At 33.8% G+C, this 21,295-nt stretch overlaps 3 protein-coding genes across 6 annotated transcripts; 1 reads left to right on the top strand and 2 right to left on the bottom strand.

Annotated features, from left to right (window-relative positions):
* Positions 1-2,353: 2,353 nt before the first annotated feature.
* Positions 2,354-9,347, top strand: LOC139781900 (transmembrane protein 164). 4 transcript variants are annotated; one of them, XR_011720727.1, is made up of 8 exons: positions 2,354-2,497; positions 3,068-3,412; positions 3,523-3,639; positions 3,772-3,850; positions 3,919-4,019; positions 4,117-4,455; positions 4,624-4,771; positions 4,851-9,347. XR_011720727.1 is itself a non-coding variant. In XM_071720786.1 (6 exons), the coding sequence occupies exons 2-6, from the start codon at positions 3,095-3,097 to the stop codon at positions 4,399-4,401; spliced, it is 900 nt and encodes a 299-aa protein (XP_071576887.1). In that variant the 5' UTR covers positions 2,354-2,497; positions 3,068-3,094; the 3' UTR covers positions 4,402-9,347. The 4 variants fall into 4 exon arrangements, 1 of the variants encoding a protein (XP_071576887.1); XR_011720728.1 differs by having other exon boundaries at positions 4,679-9,347; XR_011720726.1 differs by having other exon boundaries at positions 4,624-9,347.
* A 145-nt stretch (positions 9,348-9,492) lies between these two features.
* On the bottom strand, positions 9,493-12,908 carry Fsn (F-box synaptic protein). Its single transcript, XM_071720788.1, has 4 exons — positions 12,517-12,908; positions 11,882-12,155; positions 11,688-11,778; positions 9,493-11,510 (listed from the first exon to the last, which is right to left on the bottom strand). Exons 1-4 carry the CDS (start codon positions 12,819-12,821, stop codon positions 11,416-11,418), a joined length of 765 nt encoding a protein of 254 aa, XP_071576889.1. The 5' UTR covers positions 12,822-12,908; the 3' UTR covers positions 9,493-11,415.
* A 1,125-nt stretch (positions 12,909-14,033) lies between these two features.
* On the bottom strand, positions 14,034-17,386 carry LOC139781898 (spermine oxidase). The gene is made up of 6 exons (XM_071720784.1): positions 17,295-17,386; positions 16,563-16,913; positions 15,691-15,882; positions 15,019-15,344; positions 14,672-14,950; positions 14,034-14,261 (listed from the first exon to the last, which is right to left on the bottom strand). Exons 1-6 carry the CDS (start codon positions 17,369-17,371, stop codon positions 14,089-14,091), a joined length of 1,398 nt encoding a protein of 465 aa, XP_071576885.1. The 5' UTR covers positions 17,372-17,386; the 3' UTR covers positions 14,034-14,088.
* Positions 17,387-21,295: the final 3,909 nt, after the last annotated feature.

Raw genomic sequence — 21,295 nt, 5'->3', positions numbered from 1 at the left:
AACGCGCGCGACGTTCAAATTAACCTTTCGATATTGAAATAATTTAACATATAAAAAATTAGAATTTTTATGATAAAAATTACATGCTTTATAACAAGCTTTTATAGCAAGCTAATCATTGATGTTTTCTTGAATGTTTTCAATAAAAATTTTTATAGATACGTAATAAGTATTTGTATCAAAAGAGAAAAGATTTTATTCCAAATTTTAAATTGGCGCGTACTTTTATTTAGTCGTCAGATGCATCGCGTAAATGTGACGTAATATCACATAAGCAGGTACATACCAACATGAAATGATCTTAATATACAATCGCTTCGAATTCTTCTTGCAAAAGACAATTGTTTGCAAAAGATGAATGATAATAAATTCTTCTACAATCAGATATATTACATAATTGCATTTAATTATCGTATTATATAAATTTTAATGGTTTAAAACATTTTAAACTCATTTTTCTAAAAATTTTTCTTAAATTTTCAAGTCATTTTTTTAAGTCATTGTTATAGCAAATGAGTGATATTGCAGTAAATTTAAGAATTTAAAACTGTTCAAGCTAGATCTTTTGTAAATCTGTAAAAGTATAAATAGCGTTTTTGATTGGGCCAGGTTTGCTCGCATCGAGAGCGATTATTGACGTCACTTCGGCAAATCGAGCAATAACATTGGTCGATTTGCTGAAGTGACGTCATTAATTGCTCTCGGAGCGAGCAAACCCGACCCAGTCGAAAACGCTATTTCGAAATTACTTCATGCATGAAGTATATGAAACAAAACTACGTAAGGAAATATATATATATATTATATATATATATATATATATATATATATATATATATATATATAGGAACCCAGGTAGCAAACACAAGTCATTTTGACGTCAAATACTAGTCATGTTTGTACAAATGACGTCAAATGACCAAAAGCGACTATGTCTTTAAAAATGACATTATACTGACGTTATTCCATAACATCATTATGACGTCTATTTTTAGTCATTTTTGGTTAGGTTAGTCTATGACATCGGCGACTAATAATGGACGTTTATAAGACGTCATTTCTTAGACCATCTAAAGACGTCATTTTAAAGACGTCTTAAAGTCGTCCAAATAAGGTCTTTTTGTAATATAACTATTTTTACTTCTTAATATTGTTTAATAAAGTAATAATAAAATAAAAACCACAAAATTAACTGCAATATGTTTGTTTAGCAACTTTATGATTGAAGTGGCGAATTTATGGTATAAGTGGATGTAGTTGCGTGTGATTATAGTTTTATGATAACTATTTCACGCAGTGTTATAGCTATCAAGAAGATTATCATTACAAGATTTTTGAACACTTTAAAGATGTACCTGTTATAGACAAGTACAGTTAATAAGGAAGCATCAGGGTGAGAAGATCGTCACTGTCCACTAGATCATCGAAGTCAAGCGACTCGGACGCGGTACTGTACTAGGATGGGTGACCGCCTTGAGAGCGGCTATACGCACATGGCATGTAACGAAACAGTTAAAAAAGTTTTTTTTTCTTAGATAAAGAAAAAAAACATTTTTTTATAAACGTTTATCAAGTAGACATTTTAACATTTTAATTTCATAAAAAACATTTCTAGAAACCGGTATGTCGTACAATGGACCTATTTTTGCCGTCAATAAGACGTCAGAAAATGACGTCAATTGTCTGTGACATTAGACCGTCATTTTAACGTCATTATGCCGCCAGTTAGTGACGTCAGGAATGGTCAGTAAAGGACCAAAATTTGACGTCAAAATGACTCGTGTTTGCTACCTGGGAATATATATAATAGGAAATATATATAATATTTCCTTACGCATATATATATATCGCTTTCTTTGGTCGCATATATTTCATTTTTGCTTATGCGGTGCAGCAGCATATTGCGGCGATATTGCCAATTAAGCTCAATTCATATCTATATATGTATATATGTTAATTATGGGCCAATTCCTTTTAGTGACACAAGTCGACACAAACATCGTTCTATCCTTCTTGGCATTCAATGAATAACAAAGACAGAACGACACTTGTGTCGACTTGTGTCACTAAAAGGAATTGGCCTTATATATGCCCTACTCCAGATACAAAATTGTTTAATGCTAATTCATAAGTGGAATTTTTACGATGAATAATTCATTCAAACTATACATATACACACACATAGAAAATTATTTGGAGACGTAACCCAAATTAAAATAATTTTGCATTTTGTTTATTGAGGTTTGCAATTAATGCAATTTGCCATATAATTTGGTAAAGGTGCCGCCATCTGAAGGCCGGATAACGATATATTTTCAAGTGTCTCGTACGTTCGCTGCTACGAGCCAATCGATGTTCGAGTCGCGGGAGGGGGGGGTTTCGGACCCGCGACTGAAGTCTATTGACATTCCAGTGTTGTGAATTGTTTTGATTTTTGGTGCGGTCGTTATTATTCAAGCACGGATTACATCGCGGCGGACGACACCTTTAATTTTAGGTAAATACTGCGATTATCCATGCCGAACAATTGACAATTCGGCGTCAAGATCAATAAAACGTCGTACGTCCCTTGGCTCTCGCTGACTCTAACCTCGTTTTAAGCCTTCGACTTAAGCCGCAGCGTATTGTGTCAAAGAAACTGGAGCAAAACCAGTTGGAGACACGGTGTGATAATACCAGGGACCGTATTCTCGAGCCTGCCCTAATGATTTTCGTATGCGACTTTCTATTTGAAAAGCATTGAATTTCGCATGCGAGTTTCATGAAACGGTTCGAGAATAGGGCTCCTGGGTCTTATACGACTTATACCAAACATCAAAAGAAAAAAAACCGCAGTGTAATCACGGTTAAAAAACAACCTCGTAATTCCTCTGTTTTACATTAGAGCATTGTTATCTAGTGGGATAAAAATGCTGTCTAATCTAATTTAAAAAAGAATAGGAATTACAAAGTTGTTGTGTGCCATTTCCATATTTTTTCTCCTCGTCATGTCCAAAATCACATTCAATTAACGTGACTTGCAGTTAGAGATTCGTGCAGTTACGAGACGGTTTTTGGTCTGTTACAGTTCCAGAGGAGAAGTTAATTTGGGGCGATGTTCGAGTGGGCGTACGGTGGCGTGAATAGCTCCATACCGCGCAACGTCGGTCCAGAATGCGCGAATTACCTGTCGCTGAAGCGACGGATAATAGAAACTTTTTTTATATCAGTATTTATCATATCCTGCATCATATGGGGTCTGAAGCGAATAACCTTGCCAAAGAATCTGGCCTATGTCGGCCACGATCGTGTCGGTAGGCGAGTCTTGCTGATTGTGATGTCGCTGGTCCTGGGGATGGAGATTGGTTTCAAATTCACCAGTAGGACTGTTATATACCTGTTAAACCCCTGTCATATTACAACAGCATTACAGGTAAGCTTGGACGATATCGATATAGTCTTGAAATAGTTGAATCTGCTCTCTTCTTAAATTAAGCACCTTTTCACTATTATTTATATGTATTTATATTTTCTATAAAACAGTTGTATTTATTGGCTGCTGATCCTAGTCCAACAGTCACCGCTATCTTTAGGATACATTTGAATCTGTTAAATGGACCGGTATTGGCGTACCTATTTCCAGAGACAGAATCTCGGATTGTAAGTCATAATTGTAACATGTAATCGAACATCAAGCAAAATGGAATTTTTAATAATAAATCACGATGATTATCCGCCAATTGTAATCGATTAAATGAATTCTAATTGTTTAATAATAAAATTTTGTTTCAGATATTTGCAGACAAAGCAATGTATTATATTCAGCACGGCTTGATGCTAGTAATACCGTATTATTTGTTGAGGATCGGAGGTAATTATTTGTGTTCGAATAGAGATAACAGCAGATGACAGATAACATTTCGTTGTTCTTCCCATTAGGTGTATATAATATTGAGCCCTTATCCGATATGAGCTGGTCAATCCTCAGTTACGGCCTTAATGCGGGATATCACTTTTGGATTCTTCAAAGTGTTGCCTTGGTTCGTACATCATGCTTTGTTATCTGGATATTATATAAAGGCTTAATTCTTTGAAGATGAAGATTTATCTTGCAATATTATTCATTTTTTTTTACAGCCTGTACAGGTGAACCTTAGTCATATGCTATGTGCAGCAGTCTTGGATCCATTTGAAGGACAAAATTATCGAATATGGGCAGTAACTCATCAAATGATATTATGTCCCACTCTGTGCAAGCTGTTTTGTTTTGGATCCAACTTTTTCTTAACTAAGTTTCCACCGACTAGGGTTAAGCCGACGCTGGAATGCGCTATTCCAAAAGAGAATTGTACATATGAACAGAATGAAAAGTTACATGAAGAGTCTAACACCTCAGGAAATGGTCATACACATTTTGATTAATTTGGAAGAGAAAATTGTTATGTCAGATGTGTCTGAACACCTCATCTTGATTGAGTGAGTATATATTCTGTTGTAACATCTGAGATTATCTGACAATGAGAATGATGCTTATAAATTTGTAATATTTTTACAAAATGTACATTTGCGCTAGTAATCACATAGATATTAGTTCTGTCAGATTGTAGGTACGTAAGAATATCAGGTTTTTCTCTCCATTTGCAGACTAACACAATTTATAATTGTATCTGTTATATCATCTTCTAAATATGGTCTACAGGGAAACTATAAATGGAAGACTATAAATGTGGATAGGAAAAAACTGGCTTCTACAGGTTCAATAATTAATTGCATTACAGTCAACATAAGCAATGTGTGATTAATATCTTTTTATTTAAAAATTTTATTTAAGAGATAGATTTTTATTTTTTAACGATTAAACTCTTTCACAGATACATACGCAAGATACCAAATAGATAACTTAATCTTGGTACAATCATTGTGATCATATTAGTTTTAACTCATTAGTCCACGATACCAAACGATAAGAATAGTCAATTTGAAATATAAATTTCTGTCCAAATGCTTATCATGCCTAGCGCTGTGCATAGATTAAGAATCTCAAAGATAGTATGAGGCTTAAGCTGACGTTCAACAACAGCAATGGCTCATTGAATAATTGCATTTTTTTTATTAGATAAAACGCATTTTAAACGAACTACCTTGTGCGTTTTATACTCATTTTTACTTGCGCAATAGAAATGATATTCAAATAACGAAACTGCAATATTTTATCTATCATATATAATAGATAGGCAGCGAAAGTGTACGAGGCTTCACGATAATTCTTCTTAATAGCACTGTGAGATGCGTTAAGACAAGTCAATTGGTTGCGTTCAGTAGAGAGCTGTTTTACAACTGTTCTAAAATTTGTGAATTTAATTGGTGTATTCTCTTATTGTTAGTTAGCCAAAATTCAAAGCATATATCAATCAGATTCACAAAATTTTACAACAATTATAAGGCAGCTTTCTCTGCTGAACGCAGCTAATTGTCTTAATGGCACAAATAATGAAATTTTACACAGAAATATAAGAAATTTTACTTTAATTCGATAACGTCAAATATTCTATTTTTGGAGAACAAAAATTTCTTTATGAAAGAAGTGATTTTAATAATAATAATAATAATAATTTAGAAATTTATAGGTACTCTTAATGGTTTCTTAGTCATTTTAAGCATTTAATTGTTAATTATTTCAAGGAAGCCATAAGATTTTTTAAACTTTGTTTTTTTCTCAACTTTATTTTTATTTCCACAAAAATGTTAAGAAATTATCATAGTCGATATTTTATATCATATCTTACATTGTCAAGCCTATGTTATCAGGAGGTAATTATAATTGACAAAATGTTCATGATTAATACTGCCCACTTTGGAAGGCAAATTGTGAAACCTCGTAAACTTGCGTGGTTTAGGAATACATATAATATAGTATAAGCATTTTGGCCATAAAAGTCATCTCTTAGATTTGATCATTAATAATATAAAGGCCATAAAGAGCTGACGAAAAATTCGTGACATATACGATTCTCTTATTTTAATAAATCCACGACTCTACGAAACGTAGTCGTGTATATGGAGATATTTTTATATGACAGTTCCTATACTATTTAATCTTATAATGTATGAATTCTCGCATGCAGAAATGTATCCTCATTAACAGCGAGAAAATTTTAGAATTTAGAATATGCTTTTTGCGGTATAGATATTGTATAGATATTGCATGTTATGTGATAAATGGATAAATGGATATACGCAGATTGTAAATTAATGCTTTCGTCCAAACAAATTAAAGTTTATGAAAATAATGCTCTCACATGGATGAAAGCTAACGTCCATTTTACGTCCTTTCAAATACATTTCTCATATAGAAACGATTTTTGTATATGATAGTCAGTTCTGTAAATATTGAAGCAAATTGATAAAGTAGAATGGCCTATGTTGTTAATTGTACAGAATTAAATGAAAACAAAACTTCTGAAGTTCCAGTAATTTCAGTAAGCTGCCATTAAAAAAAGAAACTTATTTTTCGATGAAAACAGCTTGATAGTACAGAATTTATGTTACCAATATCTAGATAATAATATGAATAATAATATTAGTGACACTACATAGAATTTACTTATAATAGAACGATATAGGAAATTCCAATTTGGTGATCTTGTAATTTAAATATAAGAGTTGATTATATATATAGATATCTTCTCGAGAGAGAGATATTATGAAATAAAATATACCACAAATGACATACTAAATCTCAAATTAAATATAGGATAAATTAATTCTTGCACGAGAATGTTCCAATTTTTGCATTAGATATGTATAGTATTTGCAAATTAAACTAGTGACAAATAAGATTGTCTTTGGCATGGTACTATAAAAACTCCTACAGTATTTTTTATTAAAATAGCCTAATCGTGTGAAGGATTCTTTCAAAGAGAGGATGGAAGCTAAACTGTGAAAAGATCAGTATTTAAATTAATGCAGTTGATTAGGTTATTACAAATATTTTAATAAAAAATGAAAATATCTTTGTATACAGATTGTATTTGGTTTTTGGAAAATAATGTAAAAATTACTACTATCTAATAGTAAATACTTTTCATTAATTAGTCTTAAATTAGACAAATTATCGAACATTTTTTATTGCTATATAATAGTATAAAATTTTTACTCAATTAGCTAATAGTATAATAAATTTACATACATTTTAGAGAACAAAAAATTATATTAACTGTTATTTATGCAGATATATTTTTATTCATATTTTTGATGACATTTATTTAGCTGTTTAATAATATTAATTTTTGTTATGACTTCATGTTTTCCTTTATTTATATGTTTCTGACATGACATACAACTATAAAATTTGCCTAACTAGATTATTAACGAACAATTTATGCGGAGAAAATTTTTCTCACTCATCGCGAGATATACCTCATTTCTATAGTTTATCTTAAATGCAATTATTATATTAAATGAGAGAATATAATAGAAATTAAGTTAAGGAAACTTGTAGAATAGTGATGTTTTGATGTTGGGCATTCATAGATTTAATTTGATTTGTTAGATAAAATGAGCCATAGATTTATTTTCACAGTGTTGCTAATGATAATTGCGTTAGTGTTATTAGTATCATTTAGAAATCAAAAATGTGATTGCGTAGTCTTCTACATAAATAAGTTTCTAATAAATTCCACATGGCAGTTGCAATATTATTTTAAGAGTCATGCTATATTTTTTTATATGCGATGAAATAAATTTGCAGTTTCGTTGTTTGTATAACTTGTATTGTGTAAAGAATAAACCATATATATACATATGTATATACATAGCATTTATTTTACATACTTATTTTTAAATTGGAATTTGCGTGCACGCATTTGTTATTGTTATCATTATTTAGATTGTATTCTCATAATTAATTGAGAATGAATTTCCCGTCAGTTTCAGCCTCATTTGTATAACCGTCATTTATATTATACAAATACCTGGCTTGTGCAAAAATGCGTTGCCAGTAAATTGTTCACAATTTTGTACATGATATACTTCGCGCGCGTTGCCTTTATACATATTCTGTAAAAAAAAAAGATACATTACTTCTTATTCTCAACGTAGAACACACAACTTGTAAATAACGATAAAACCGTGAACATGTGAAATGTCGACAAAACCGAATATGTGGAATGATACTCTGGCGAGCATTCGTATTGCACTTTGCGTTCCACGGCGAAAATCAATTGCATCCAAATAAAACAGAAATCTTCTCTGCGTGATACACAGAAAACTTCAGAAATTAATGGAATTTTGTTTTAATAGAGTGTTTGGCTGAATACTCATCCTGACAAAAATGTAATCCAATGCATTCCGTAGTACATACAATGTTAAATGGTTCACTAACAATCCAATTGTAATTAGGAGACGATTGAAAAGGGAAACAATATGAAGAGTAACTCTTCATTACATCAATGTTGGCTATTTATGCACAGCTTATGTATAAAATACGTAAATTATCACTTTACACATATGCAGAGTATCTCATCATTGTCCTTCAAACATTTGTTTCAAATCCAGACATTCACAATTCTCAGTTATAAAGAATTAAAAATAAAAGAGAACGAATTAATTTTTAGAGATGCAAAGAGAAGAAAGAAAATTAAAATAATTTTTCAGTTAATCTCAAGTAGATTTTAATTTAGGTAATATTTTCCGCTTGATAAATATTTAAATGATGCCAGACTGTTAATACAACCTTAAATTCAAATAGATATGTCAAAAAATAAACAATGGCAATTTTATAACAGTACTGATACTGATAGAATAATCTATACATGAAGTAGATAGATGAATTATGTAAACAATTCTGCTTCTTATTCATTTTGATTTAGATTACATATTGAATAATAATAATTTGTATCACGCGCATAAATACCCAACATTGGCTGCGTTCTAGTGGACTGCATACAAATTTGCACAGTAAGAATATTAGTATTGTTGTAACTATATTTCTTTGTCACTGTACAATATTACTCTCACCAAATATAACTGCGCCTATATATTTACAATATAAGATTAAACAACGCGTTCACTCTGAAAATTTGTAAACTCTGCATTCGAAATTTCCAATTTTTCCGCAATTTTTTCCACTCGAACAGAATTGATACGCGAAAGGCGAGGAAGTTTTCAACATTTAGCATCGATACATGATATTTATAAAAGCAAACTCTTTTGGTTTGGTGTATCGCCATGGTAATCTCTCAAGTCCACGAGTTAACATTCAGGTATTCACATAGATACACGTGTAACATTGTTACACCATCACTAGCATCCGAGTTGTGAAAACATTGTAAGGTTTTGGGTAAAATGAATAAAGAGAATTCGTCTGAGCCATGATTTTTATTTATACAACAAAATTTTTATGTAATCCATAATGATCGATTAAATCAGCATTTTGTTGCATTAAAAATGCAACAAAATGCTTATGAGATATAAAAGTAAAGGCTGGTGAATTTGACAAACAGAACCAACAGGTACATACGAAATAAAGTTTATTTCCCAAATATTTATAATCACTATGTACACGATTCTGTACAAAAGTTTAGAAAAACTAATTCACGAACACTACGTACAGCAAACGCAATCATTATAATAAATATATGTACATTATAAATAATCGTCTTACTGATCACATCTAGTTCACTCTAATCATCAGTATTCAATCTTACATTAAAAACAGCATTGTTTATAAATACAGATTGTAATATACAATCTTTCATATTTATATATATTTAAATTTATATATGTATATAAATTTATATATATATATATATATATATATATATACACATATATATGTTATGAACATAAAAATTCACTAGACGACGAATGAAAAGGACAACTTTTAAGATTTTATGCAGTAGGTATTTTTTTGTGCTATTCATTCATCCACAATAGTGGCATAAAAATTTATACAGCATACCTATACACAAGGTATTAAAATGATATTAGATTTTAGTAGCAACGAAGAATCTAATACGATGACTTAGAATCTATATAAACCATATCGCTTTGATATAAAGGCATTAAATGTTTAAAAATGCGAAGAAAAATACATTGCATTAAGCAATGCTTTATGACTATTGAATATTTTCTCTCTTTTCTTTCGTTTTTGTCTTTCCGAAGAAATTATTATGCATCATAAGCATGTGAATCCCTATCTATTATTTTTGAAACAAAATATTAATTTAGTTTTTATTTAGGACGAATAATTTTTCATGCCTATTGAATGAGGCCTTACAAAAGCCGTTCACAATTTGATTTTATCATGCTACATAATTATGTTCATGATTTAATCTTATACAAAAAATAATGTAACTATACTCAATGAACACTTGAAGTGGGACACCCTGTATACTATTACGCGAAGAATCATATTTGAAAGTCATTTCATTATAATTTACTTTCGTTATAATATAAATAAAATTTAATTTTTCCTACAAATTCTTAGCTCTTTATATATGAAGATAATTTCACTAAATCACAAGTAACAAGCAAATCATGCATGGAGTTTCACAAAAAAATAAAAAAGATTCTCTTATTGTTTTCCTTTGGCTGGTGATGTATCATTTACGACATAAGTTTTTTTTATATATATATACATGTTAAAAAGAATATGAGCATTTAAAAAGAATATAACGAGTTCGTTAATTCTAGCGATAAAAAGTAATATATTATAACGAGTATCCTGAGATTACACAGCACAAAGAAACGAAGCGAAAAGTATTTAAATATTATCTATAACAATTATTTCAAGATATTACAATGGAATTCTTTTTGAAAGAAATTCTTTCTGAAACCTAGAGTATTATTATCTATAAATTAGTATAAAATATTGCGATTTTATCTTTGCACATAATTAAATAATAGAAGTAAAAATAGTACTATATGGAAGCATTAAGTACAAATTTATATATATATATATATATATATATGTGTGTGTGTGTGTAGATTTTAATAATTTCCAATTTTATTCGAATATAGCATAATTTCGTATGATAGCATCATTTAGCAAAAAATACTTCAATAAAAATCATTGAAATATTTTCATATATATAATTATATTACATTACGTAATTATTTGAGAACTAATATCACTTAAAGCCTCCATGTATAATACGTATAATTACATCCATCAATTGATTTAATTGTTCAAACTAAATGTATGCATGATAAATTTCGCAGTTTAAGTAAAATAAAACGTCTATTATTTACAATATCGACCAAGTAATCTACAGGCACACATTCTCTGTAAATATTGTACAGTTTGTCGTCGTGTGCTTTCTCTACTTAAACGTAGACAATGTCGGTATAGTGCAGAGAACTTGGCATTAAGAATACATTGTACAGCCTCAAACGAGCTTTTTGAGGATATGTTTCTTTTTTAAACGTAATGTGTTAGCCATCCAATGGTGGTCCTAAGTATACCATGGACACTTCTGTATTCCCATAAACCGCAGATACCGATGGATATAATCTCTTATCTGGTAACCCTGTTTATCAAAGTGACTCGTAAAGGCTTATATTTTTGTTTTAAAATTTCAAGGAATGATATAGAAAGGAGAAGAAGAAAACGATGTAACTGTCTCAAACTTTGGACGCTAATATAATGATAGCAGATAATAATAAAAGTATATCAAAAACATGGAGAAATAGATAAAATGTCATACCTCTAAAAGCTACACCCAGAAATTCGTAATTCTTCTCGAAAGACAACGTATTGTCATCACAATCCAAAATTACTCTAATCCTTTCCCCAACCTGTAAATGAAAATTATCAGATATTAGGAATATTTCTGAATGTAAAAATATAACGAGTGACTTGGTTATTGATAAGGATACGATTTGTGAAAAATATCAATACCTGATATTTCGGAGCGTTGTTGAGCAAAGGATAATTCCCTTGTGGATCTCCATTATGTAGCAAATGGTTGTCGACAAGGTTCCAACCCCAGGAATGTTCATCCGAGCCGAGCAACGCTACGTATCCGTGACACAACAGCGGTGCTTCCTTCGTGGCTATTCCTATTACCGCTACTGTTCCTAATGGTCCTTCCCAGATAACTTCCCAGGCGTGACGCCCGTGTCGAAAGCCTATCTTGCCTCTACACGCATCCGTACTTTGCGCCACAGGATTTCTGCAACAATACGGTAACTGATGCGAGACATTTTGGATATTGCACTCGTCAGATTACTTCACGCTTCTACTAAACAATTTTTACTAGCAGATCAACTACAAGGGTGCTCAGCTGTAGAAGCAGCTCCTTCAAGCTCCTTCTAAAAAACATATTCCCAACACTACGTCGTCTTACAAAAAGTCTCTTCTCTCGAAGTCACGTCTGCTAGGTAAATCTACTGATTTACTTGCAACGGAAAGCAATATTAGATTGCAGCCGGTAAGGGGTGCTGTCAAAATGTGGCTACGTTAAAAGTACAAACGGAGGCTTCGCCTCCGACGACCGAGACCCACGGGAGGACAACGTCGCACGGGACACCAACCTGTGCAGGGTGAATCCGTTGGGTTTAATATAAATGTTCCGCGAGCAATCGTTGGGATTCCACGCGTGGTAGAACGCGCGCAGCTTCGACTTGTACGTGGGCACCGAGGACAACAAGTCGGAGCTGAGGGCCTCCTGGGCCAGCTTTCTTATGCAGTGCATCCGCCACACGTCGTTGTTCTCGTCGTTGAGGAAGCAGTACCACCGCTTGCACACCAGCGAGCAGTTTCTCAGCGTGTGCAGGTCGAGATACGAGAATATCACCTCTAAAACGTGATCAGACGCCCGCAGTGCTATATCGTCCATTTTGCCGGGTCTGTCTTAGGTGGAACGAGCGTAAACATACGCGGCACAGAATACACCGACCACCGTACGTATACGTCACAAACTACGCGCATGTTAGACGGGCGCGCGGGGCGCCGACGACGACGGCGACGGCGACGGCGACGACGTCGCCGGCGCGGCACGGTTCTAGGGAATGTATATCCGAGGCCGATATTTCGCACGCCCACGTACTTTTAGGACGATTTCGAGCGAGTCCCGATTAACTTAAAATCGGAGCAATTAAAACCAAAAAGAATGCTCCGCTTATCAGATATTATAATGTCCTATTATGTTAGAGTTAAAGTTTTCAACCTTTTTTGTTAAGAGGGTTTATATTCAAATTTTTTAGGCTGAAGTTTTATTTTTGAAAAAAAAAAATTATGTAAAAACAAATAAATATCTTTATTAAAAAATTTTTTTGTATTTTACTATGTCCATTTCTACCAATGCGGATTAACTTTAATCTCGGTTTAATTTATTACTTCTTATCTTTTTCTAATTCTTAAAACTAGAAAAGGATAAAAAGTAAGTTAAGCCGAGATTAAAGTTAATCGGTATTGGTAGAAATGGATATAATAGAGATTATAAAAGAGAAAGAAAATATATATGTATATAAGCATATGGACATATTTCATAATTATATATGTATTTATATATATATATTTTTTTTATATGAAAATTGTTTTACTGCAGAAAGCATAATATATTATGCTTTGTGATAACATGAGAATTAAATTTGCTCTGAACAGATCTTTTTAGCAGCAACATCGATCAATTTCTGATTAGAAAAAATTTAGACGCGCCTTGAAATAGACTTATTCTTGTTTCCAGAATTGAATAAGCTGTTATTGCATGAGCATTCTTCGTGTCGCTGTTTATAATTCACCTGCTAAACAGAAAGCAGTCTAAAGTTATTTTAACTCTAGCTCCACATAATTACTATATCTTAATGTCTTAATAATTAATACATATATTAATTGATATATCATAATTAGTATAATATTAATATTTAATTTTTTTAATTTTATGTATCTTTCCTCTTCACGAATAAAGAGATTATATTTATATATATAGATCCCGAAGACAATTTATTAGCGTCACTACACGAAATATAAGATTTATAAAAAGTATACATCTATATATACATATAAATATATATATTCAATACCATCGCAATATACATGTTACACAACAAAAGTTCCACGCAATCGCCTTCTTCGCGCATGTGCTTCCGTCGGCCGCGATTAAATCACGATTTAGCCAGCACCTTTTTCGGCGGACCGTTGTAACGTTTTGTCAATTGAATAATTCTCTCTGCTTCACGAATACCACTGAGCCTCGCACCATGCACCGTGCTGTAATGCCCCGGTACAGTAGCCTCGCCCGCGAATAAGAGTATGGGAGGTACCGCTTCGCAAGAATCTAAAGAACGTGATGTATGTTGAGGAAATGCCGAAACTGCCATAAACGAAATTGTTAATGTCCAACTTTAAAATTAAACGAAGGTCCATATAAGCCCTTTCAATATAGAAGCTTTCAGAAATATCCGGAATATTCAGGACAGAGTTCCTTCTAAGCTTTAAAATTAAATTCAGTACTAAACATGCTGTCTTAATATATAAAATCTTTGAATATTATGAATATCCAGAAAGCGAGGCTCAAGTTGTTCAAGCTGTAATAATTAATATCCGACATTTATCGATTTTAATATTAATTTAAGGGCTATATATAAGCTTTTAATATATAGGATATCTTTTAATATTAGAAATCCAGAGCGAAGCTCTCTTTCAGCTATCTAGGTAGGTGATTCGCAAACGAAAGTTGGAGATTACCCGGTAACGGACTAGCCAGATCACACTGATGACCAACGGTGCTGTCCATCGCCATGTAACTGTAGGCTCCGGCGAAACATTGGTCCATGCACCATTTGCTCCTGAGAATGTTGGCCGGATAAGGTAACGTCGGATCGCCGGTGAATCGACGAAGGACCGTCGTTATCGACTCCACCACCTCTTCGTCGGAACACAGTTCCATGTCCGTCGCTTCGCGTCCGCACACCCAGGCGCACAACACGTGTTGAGAATTGGGCAATTCCTCTACGTTTGCCACACCTAAACGCGCACTTTCATCGATTTTCTTCACATCGTAATATTAATATTAGGATTATAAGTGTAACAACCTTTCACCCAATCGCATCTGTCCGCCAGTTCTTCGGCGGACCAAGCCAGCTTGATGGCACCCTCTCGCCAGACCCAGAACGGCCTCGCGTATTCCAGGAAGATTTTGTTGACGTGCCCGTACCCGAGCCTGCTGATCGCTTCGACTTTCTCGGCGGGTAATCCCGGTAGGAACAATTTCGCGTGCTGATTTTTCAGGACGCCAAGTGAAAGGGTCACGATCACGTAATCGGCAGGAAACTCCTCGCCGTCGATGCACTTGACGACAGCTCGTGGATACGCGTCGCTTACCGTGCCCCACCGAATGCAATTAACTGGTTTGCAGTACCTTGAAAGCATTGAGTGATTCCATATTTATAAACATGGTCTTTAACAGAAGTTATTTGCAGTCAAAGTTTAAACCAATCGATTAATTAACTAGAGAAATTCTTATTTCCTACGATGTTAAATATTATCGCAGTCTTGCGTTTAGAAATTGATCATCAAAATCACTTTTCTGCAAAGCTACATCCTTTAAAAGCTTACTTTTTATTTGCTTTTTTCCGTGTAGCTGTCAAATATAGATATAGCCATTTTAAATTTTCGCGTAATTCTGTTTTAATATCGTAGTTCAATTTTACTTCTTTGTGAAATAGATTGATGAAATAATGAGTTAAACGCGCTTTTGTACAAACCTGACGCAACAACTAGGCAGATCTCGAAGCAAGGGAGCCAACACCCCCACGTATCCCAAGGGTACCCTGATATTTCCACCGGGGATCTCGATATAACTGCCGAATTGGTCGGCCGAGACGAGCGAGAGGTCATCACCGCATCGACATCTCATGCAATTCGTCATGCCGTACATTACCCTCGCGGCATCATATCTGCGAATCGTACGTCAGCCACATTGTCAACTTCCGGTTATGGCAGAGAAGCATATAACTTAGCCGTAATTAGTTGCGCAGCGATGTAACGGTTATACTTTTTGCGAACCAAATCAAATTCATTTCTCTTATCAGTAATGCGAACAGCATTTTAGAATAATTGCTTACTATATGATTAACTTTATTTACATATTTATAATAATGTTAAAATACAATTTTAAGCTTAAGATATATGCATATATATGTCAATCATAGATATATTACTAATTTGAATAATATGATCACGAAAACATAAAATAATCAATGCTGAAACACGATGAGAAATAAGATAACTTAAAAAGCAACATCCGCGGTTAAAATATAATCCCGTTCTGCAGCACATGGTTATTTATATATCGTATTTGTGGTTTTTATTTGACTTTTCAAAAAATTTCTATTTATAATTTATAAACTAATAAATAAATTTGTATATAACAATTGTATTCTCTTGTTTGAGTATTCGAACCAAGTTGTACCCACATAATGTTTTCTGAAAATTTTATCGAAAAAAAAAAATCTCCGATCGTATACTTCTAATAAATTAATGAGAGACGCTCCACTCGTCTCTAATTGTAAGATCGTAAGCCAACTCTTTACATCGCTGCCGATATGGCTTTGCGGTTGACCTGGGTCAACTGTACCGTTGCTCCTCGGGGAAGTTATGGAGCTCCTGCTGAATTCTGACGCCCATAAAATTCAGCAACGTACCGTGGGTACGGCCGCAGCCAAGGGCAAAGAGGGCCGCCGCCTGCTGCTCGATTTGTCGGAACGTGTGATACGCCGCGATGCTGACCGGAAGATCGATGGCCCTACCGTCGCTGGTACAGAAGAGCCCGCGACTTGGTTCCGGCCTTAAAAGCGGCGTCTTCAATAGGCCTTCCTGCGCCGCCAACGTAAACACCGGGTTAGCCACGCAACCACCCTCGATCCACGTGGCGCCCATTTCCGCCACCACATCGCCCAGCCAGCAAGAGTGGATCCGTCCACCGGGTCTGGAATTAGAAATGCATTAACTATAACTTTTATTAAAATTTATATGTGTTGAAATAAGATATTGAAGCAATGCGGTTAAATTTAACTGTAACATTTTCGAGATATTTTATAACATTTATTAAAATAATATAATATTTTATTACTAGTTTAATGTTAAAGGTTTATTAATTTTTATAATTTAAATGCTGATTTTGAATTTGTTCAATTAAAGGCCATTGCACGTAACAAAGTTTTAGTCATAATCGTAAGGCCGTAAGAAAATAGACCAATCACACTCGATTATTCTTCTAGCTCAAGGAGAATAATCGACTGTGATTGGTCTATTTTCTTACGGCCTTACGATTATGACTAAAACTTTGTTACGTGCAATGGCCTGATACCTATCTGTTGCTTCTAAAACCGTAAAATTACGGAGGCCGCACTGAGCCAATCGATGCGCTGCCGATAGTCCGGCCATGCCGGCCCCTACGATCACGACAGTCGGTTCTGGTTTGCATGGATCTATCATACAGGGATCCAGTTGGCACGTTTCGAATTTTGTCGGTCTTGTGCATTCCGCTATATCTTTTTTACTTCCTCCACCTTTGTCCGATGAGAATAATCTGCGCGCGAGACTTTCTCATTATTCAATTTATTGCCAGTTTTTTTATTGCAAGTGAAATTCAATTTCATTAGCAAATACATCATTAATAACATGAAAAAGTACGATTTTTAAGAAAAAACTATGTAACCTCATTTGACGTTTGAATAATACCATTTCCGCGTACCTTGTGAGAAATCGTTGCAGTTTCCAGGATGATATTCTAGACCTCGAGAGCATTTCATTGGTTGTACAGTATTAAAATCAATGGATTTGTGAAAAAATTGATTATTAATTGTTCAGAAATTTAGACGTGTATAATTTAAACGCGAGTTGCTATGAGAAAAACAATATGTCATTAAAAAACAAAGAACTTCGATTATTCTCATCCTCTACTGTCGACTCGTTATCCCTTGCACGTAGGGGAGACCGGGGCTGGTTGTGACATTTTTTCTATAAAGTGTCTCAACTCTTTGATTATGTTGTTCTTATAAATGAATCTAGGCTTGCTAGATTTAGTAACTAATCGGGATTTAAATTTAATAATAATTTTATCTAACCGCTCATTAGAAATTATATAAATTAAAAAATCCTGAAAAAAGAGACATGTAACTTTTTACCCCACACCAGGGGCTGGTTGTTACACCACACAAGGTAAATTGTTACAACAAAAAAACAAATGTAATCTCAAACTTTTTATTAAGAATAATCATGGTTTGTCTTCTTAATTCGAACAAAAATGAAATATTATTGTTTGTAACGAATTACAAAAAAAGTTTTACTTAGTCCAAGTAATAATATGGTCACAACCTGCCCCGAGAAAATGTCACTTTTAGTCCCAACACCAAAACTAACCTCTTAAGATTAAATATTAAAACACAAATATTTGTAAAGCTTATAAAAGTAAGGTTTATTGTAAACAGAAGGAATTAGAGAGTATATACCACAACATACACATTTTCGGTTAGCTACCGTTGGCACTGTAACAACCTACCCCTGTAACAACCAGCCCCAGTCTCCCCTACATACTTACGTTTCGATTATTAAAATAAGAAAATCGAAATTTTAGACGTGTAATATAAAATCGTCGTGATAGTAAAAAGGCTCTATATATATTAACCATGCCCATTATTATGCCTCTTTTTTGGGAGCAAGGATGTCGTAATATGAAGTTAAGATAGTGACCAGAAAATATAGGTTTGCGAAACCAATAAAATTCTAGAAAGTTATTGTTTTTACTTCCCTTAGGAAAATTTACTTAAAAAAACTTAAAATAAACTAAAAAGTTTACCAAAGAAATTACTATTGATAAACTATTGATAAACTAAAAGTGATTTCGAACCAAACTTTAAGTATTTCTATAATATACTTTAAAGGTTACTTTAAGTTAACTCATGCAATTACTATTAATCACCCCCAAAAAATATTCTGTCATTTAGGCCCAGTTCAACAGTGGCCAGTTAGCTTAACTAGTAGTTAACTTTCACTCTTCGTCTCTTTCTAACCTTTGAGGTTAGAAAGAGACAGAGAGTGAAAGTTAACTACTAGTTAAGCTAACTGGCCACTGTTGAACTGGGCCTTAGTGGCTCCCGCTCGATTTTAGAGAATTTTCCTCTGAAATACGGTCTCAAGAAGATATTTTAAAATCTAGAGGAATATCATCTAACCATGAGACACTAGACTTAAGATTACAGTCCTCTTAATACTAGAGGACACTGATTTCCGATATTCACCCGGAATAAAAAAAAATTATTTATTTCGAAATTTTATTACTATTTTATAACTAAATTTGTTTCTTAAGATGCAGTCTATGATTATAAATATTTTCTCGTATTTGAAAAACACACTTATCTTGGTGGGATTCGAACTCGAGACCTCTGGATCGTGAGCCAACTGCCTTACGTGGTAGACTACTTCTTAATTTGATGTAAGTGTTATATATAGTCTACATATGTCATAACCAGCGCAAATATATAATTTTCCAAAAATCATCTTAAGAAACAAATTCAGTTTAAAAAGAGTAATAAAATTTTGAATTGGATATATGATATAATATTTCTTAATGTCTCGTGTGGTGCATGTGTGGTGAAAAAGGGAACTTGTCTTTTTAAGTATACTGTTGAAACAACACGCATAAGTTAAAATCAGCTTTAAGTATTACCTTTATAAAAAGTAAAGTTAAAGTATATTTATAAGTATTACGTTTGTTAAAAGTAAATTTAAAGTATATTTGCGACTTGCTTATAAAGTTTTTATTGAGGTTAATAACTTAAAGAAAACTTTACGCTCGGCTGTCAGTATACTATTAGTCTACTATTATACTATTAGTATACTATTATTACGGCTAGTATATACTTTATAATACTTTAAAATACTTTAAGTAACTTTAAAAAACTTTAAGTAAATTTTCCTAAGGGTTCTTTAGCTAAGTTGAAAAGATTTGTTTCCCATTATGGTTATATTTGTCTCGGTACGTGAAGCAGGGATATCGTAGAATTACTCGTCTCATGCAACACAATCTAATATCTGAAAACGACATTAAAGTCATTATTTTTAACTGTTAGGAGTATAAAAACTAGTGAAACTGTAGTTTATATGTATAAAAAGAGTATTACCTCCTTCTTTGTCAGGAAAATATTCATACAAGTGGTCCTTCCAGTCTTTAGTATTTATACTTTTGTAGGCAAATACAAAAAAATAAGATTTAAGAAATGGATTGAATTCTGAGGGTTTTCCTAATATATCCTCTAGATGATTCAATAGCACATCCCCGTTCGTAAGGAACATATCCAATAGCTTCATGTGGCAAAAATTCCGTCAAATTGGGTACTAAGCACAGGAAGCCAGCATTCCCTAAATTTTGTATCTATAATACAGTTTCAGAAGATGATACAGTTGGAATGCAAAAATGTGTGTTTGTGACAATGTTAAATATTGTTATTTGGTAACATTATTACTCTCCATTTCCTTTATCTATCAAAATTGATACTTTACCATGTCATTCAGAACGTCTATTCCTAATTTTTTTAGTATGATATTCATTTCTAAATGAATCGACATTTGGCATATAATTTTCCGGGAAATAAAAATGCTGAAACTTTTATTCAACCACAAATTACTATAAATCATACACGTAACTGAATTTCCTGCCCAGTTCCGTGAGATGTTCTGACTGAGTGAAACACTGACACAAGAACGATCTCCGCCAAGTAGAGTCAGTGAAATAAATGTCACGTATGGACATTCTATTTGGAAATGGGCGATACTTGGTAGTAGCACACGTACATCGTATCTCTCTAGAGATATTATTTTATATATAACTAGTTGGTTACCCGGGCTTCGCCCCGGAGGACATATGTAATAAGACACGCAAATAGTCTTTCTCTCTCTTTCTCTCTCTCTCTCTCTCTCTCTCTCTCTCTCTCTCTCTCTCTCTCTCTCTCTCTCTCTCTCTCTCTCTCTCTCTCTCTCTCTCTCTCTCTCTCTCTCTCTCTCTCTCTCTCTCTCTCTCTCTCTCTCTCTCTTCTCTCTCTCCCTCTCTCTCTCTCTCTCTCCCCTCCCCCCTCCCCCTCCCCCTCTCCCTCTCCCCTCTCCCTCTCCCTCTCCCTCTCCTCTCTCCTCTCTCCTCTCTCCTCTCCGCTCTCCTCCCTCTCCCCTCCCTCTCCCTCTCTCCCTCTCCCTCTCCTCTCCCTCTCCCTCTCCTCTCCCTCTCCCTCTCCCCTCTTCCCTCTCCCTCTCCCTCTCCCTCTCCCTCTCCCTCTCCCCCTCTCCCTCTCCCTCTCCCTCTCCCTCTCCCTCTCC

The sequence above is a fragment of the Temnothorax nylanderi genome, unplaced genomic scaffold (assembly GCF_030848795.1).
Source record: "Temnothorax nylanderi isolate EJ_2023f unplaced genomic scaffold, tnyl_v1.0 TNYL_tig0373_pilon, whole genome shotgun sequence".
Taxonomy (NCBI): Eukaryota; Metazoa; Arthropoda; class Insecta; order Hymenoptera; family Formicidae; genus Temnothorax; species Temnothorax nylanderi.
Note: the sequence above shows the minus strand (reverse complement) of the source record. Positions and strands in the feature narration are given on the sequence as shown.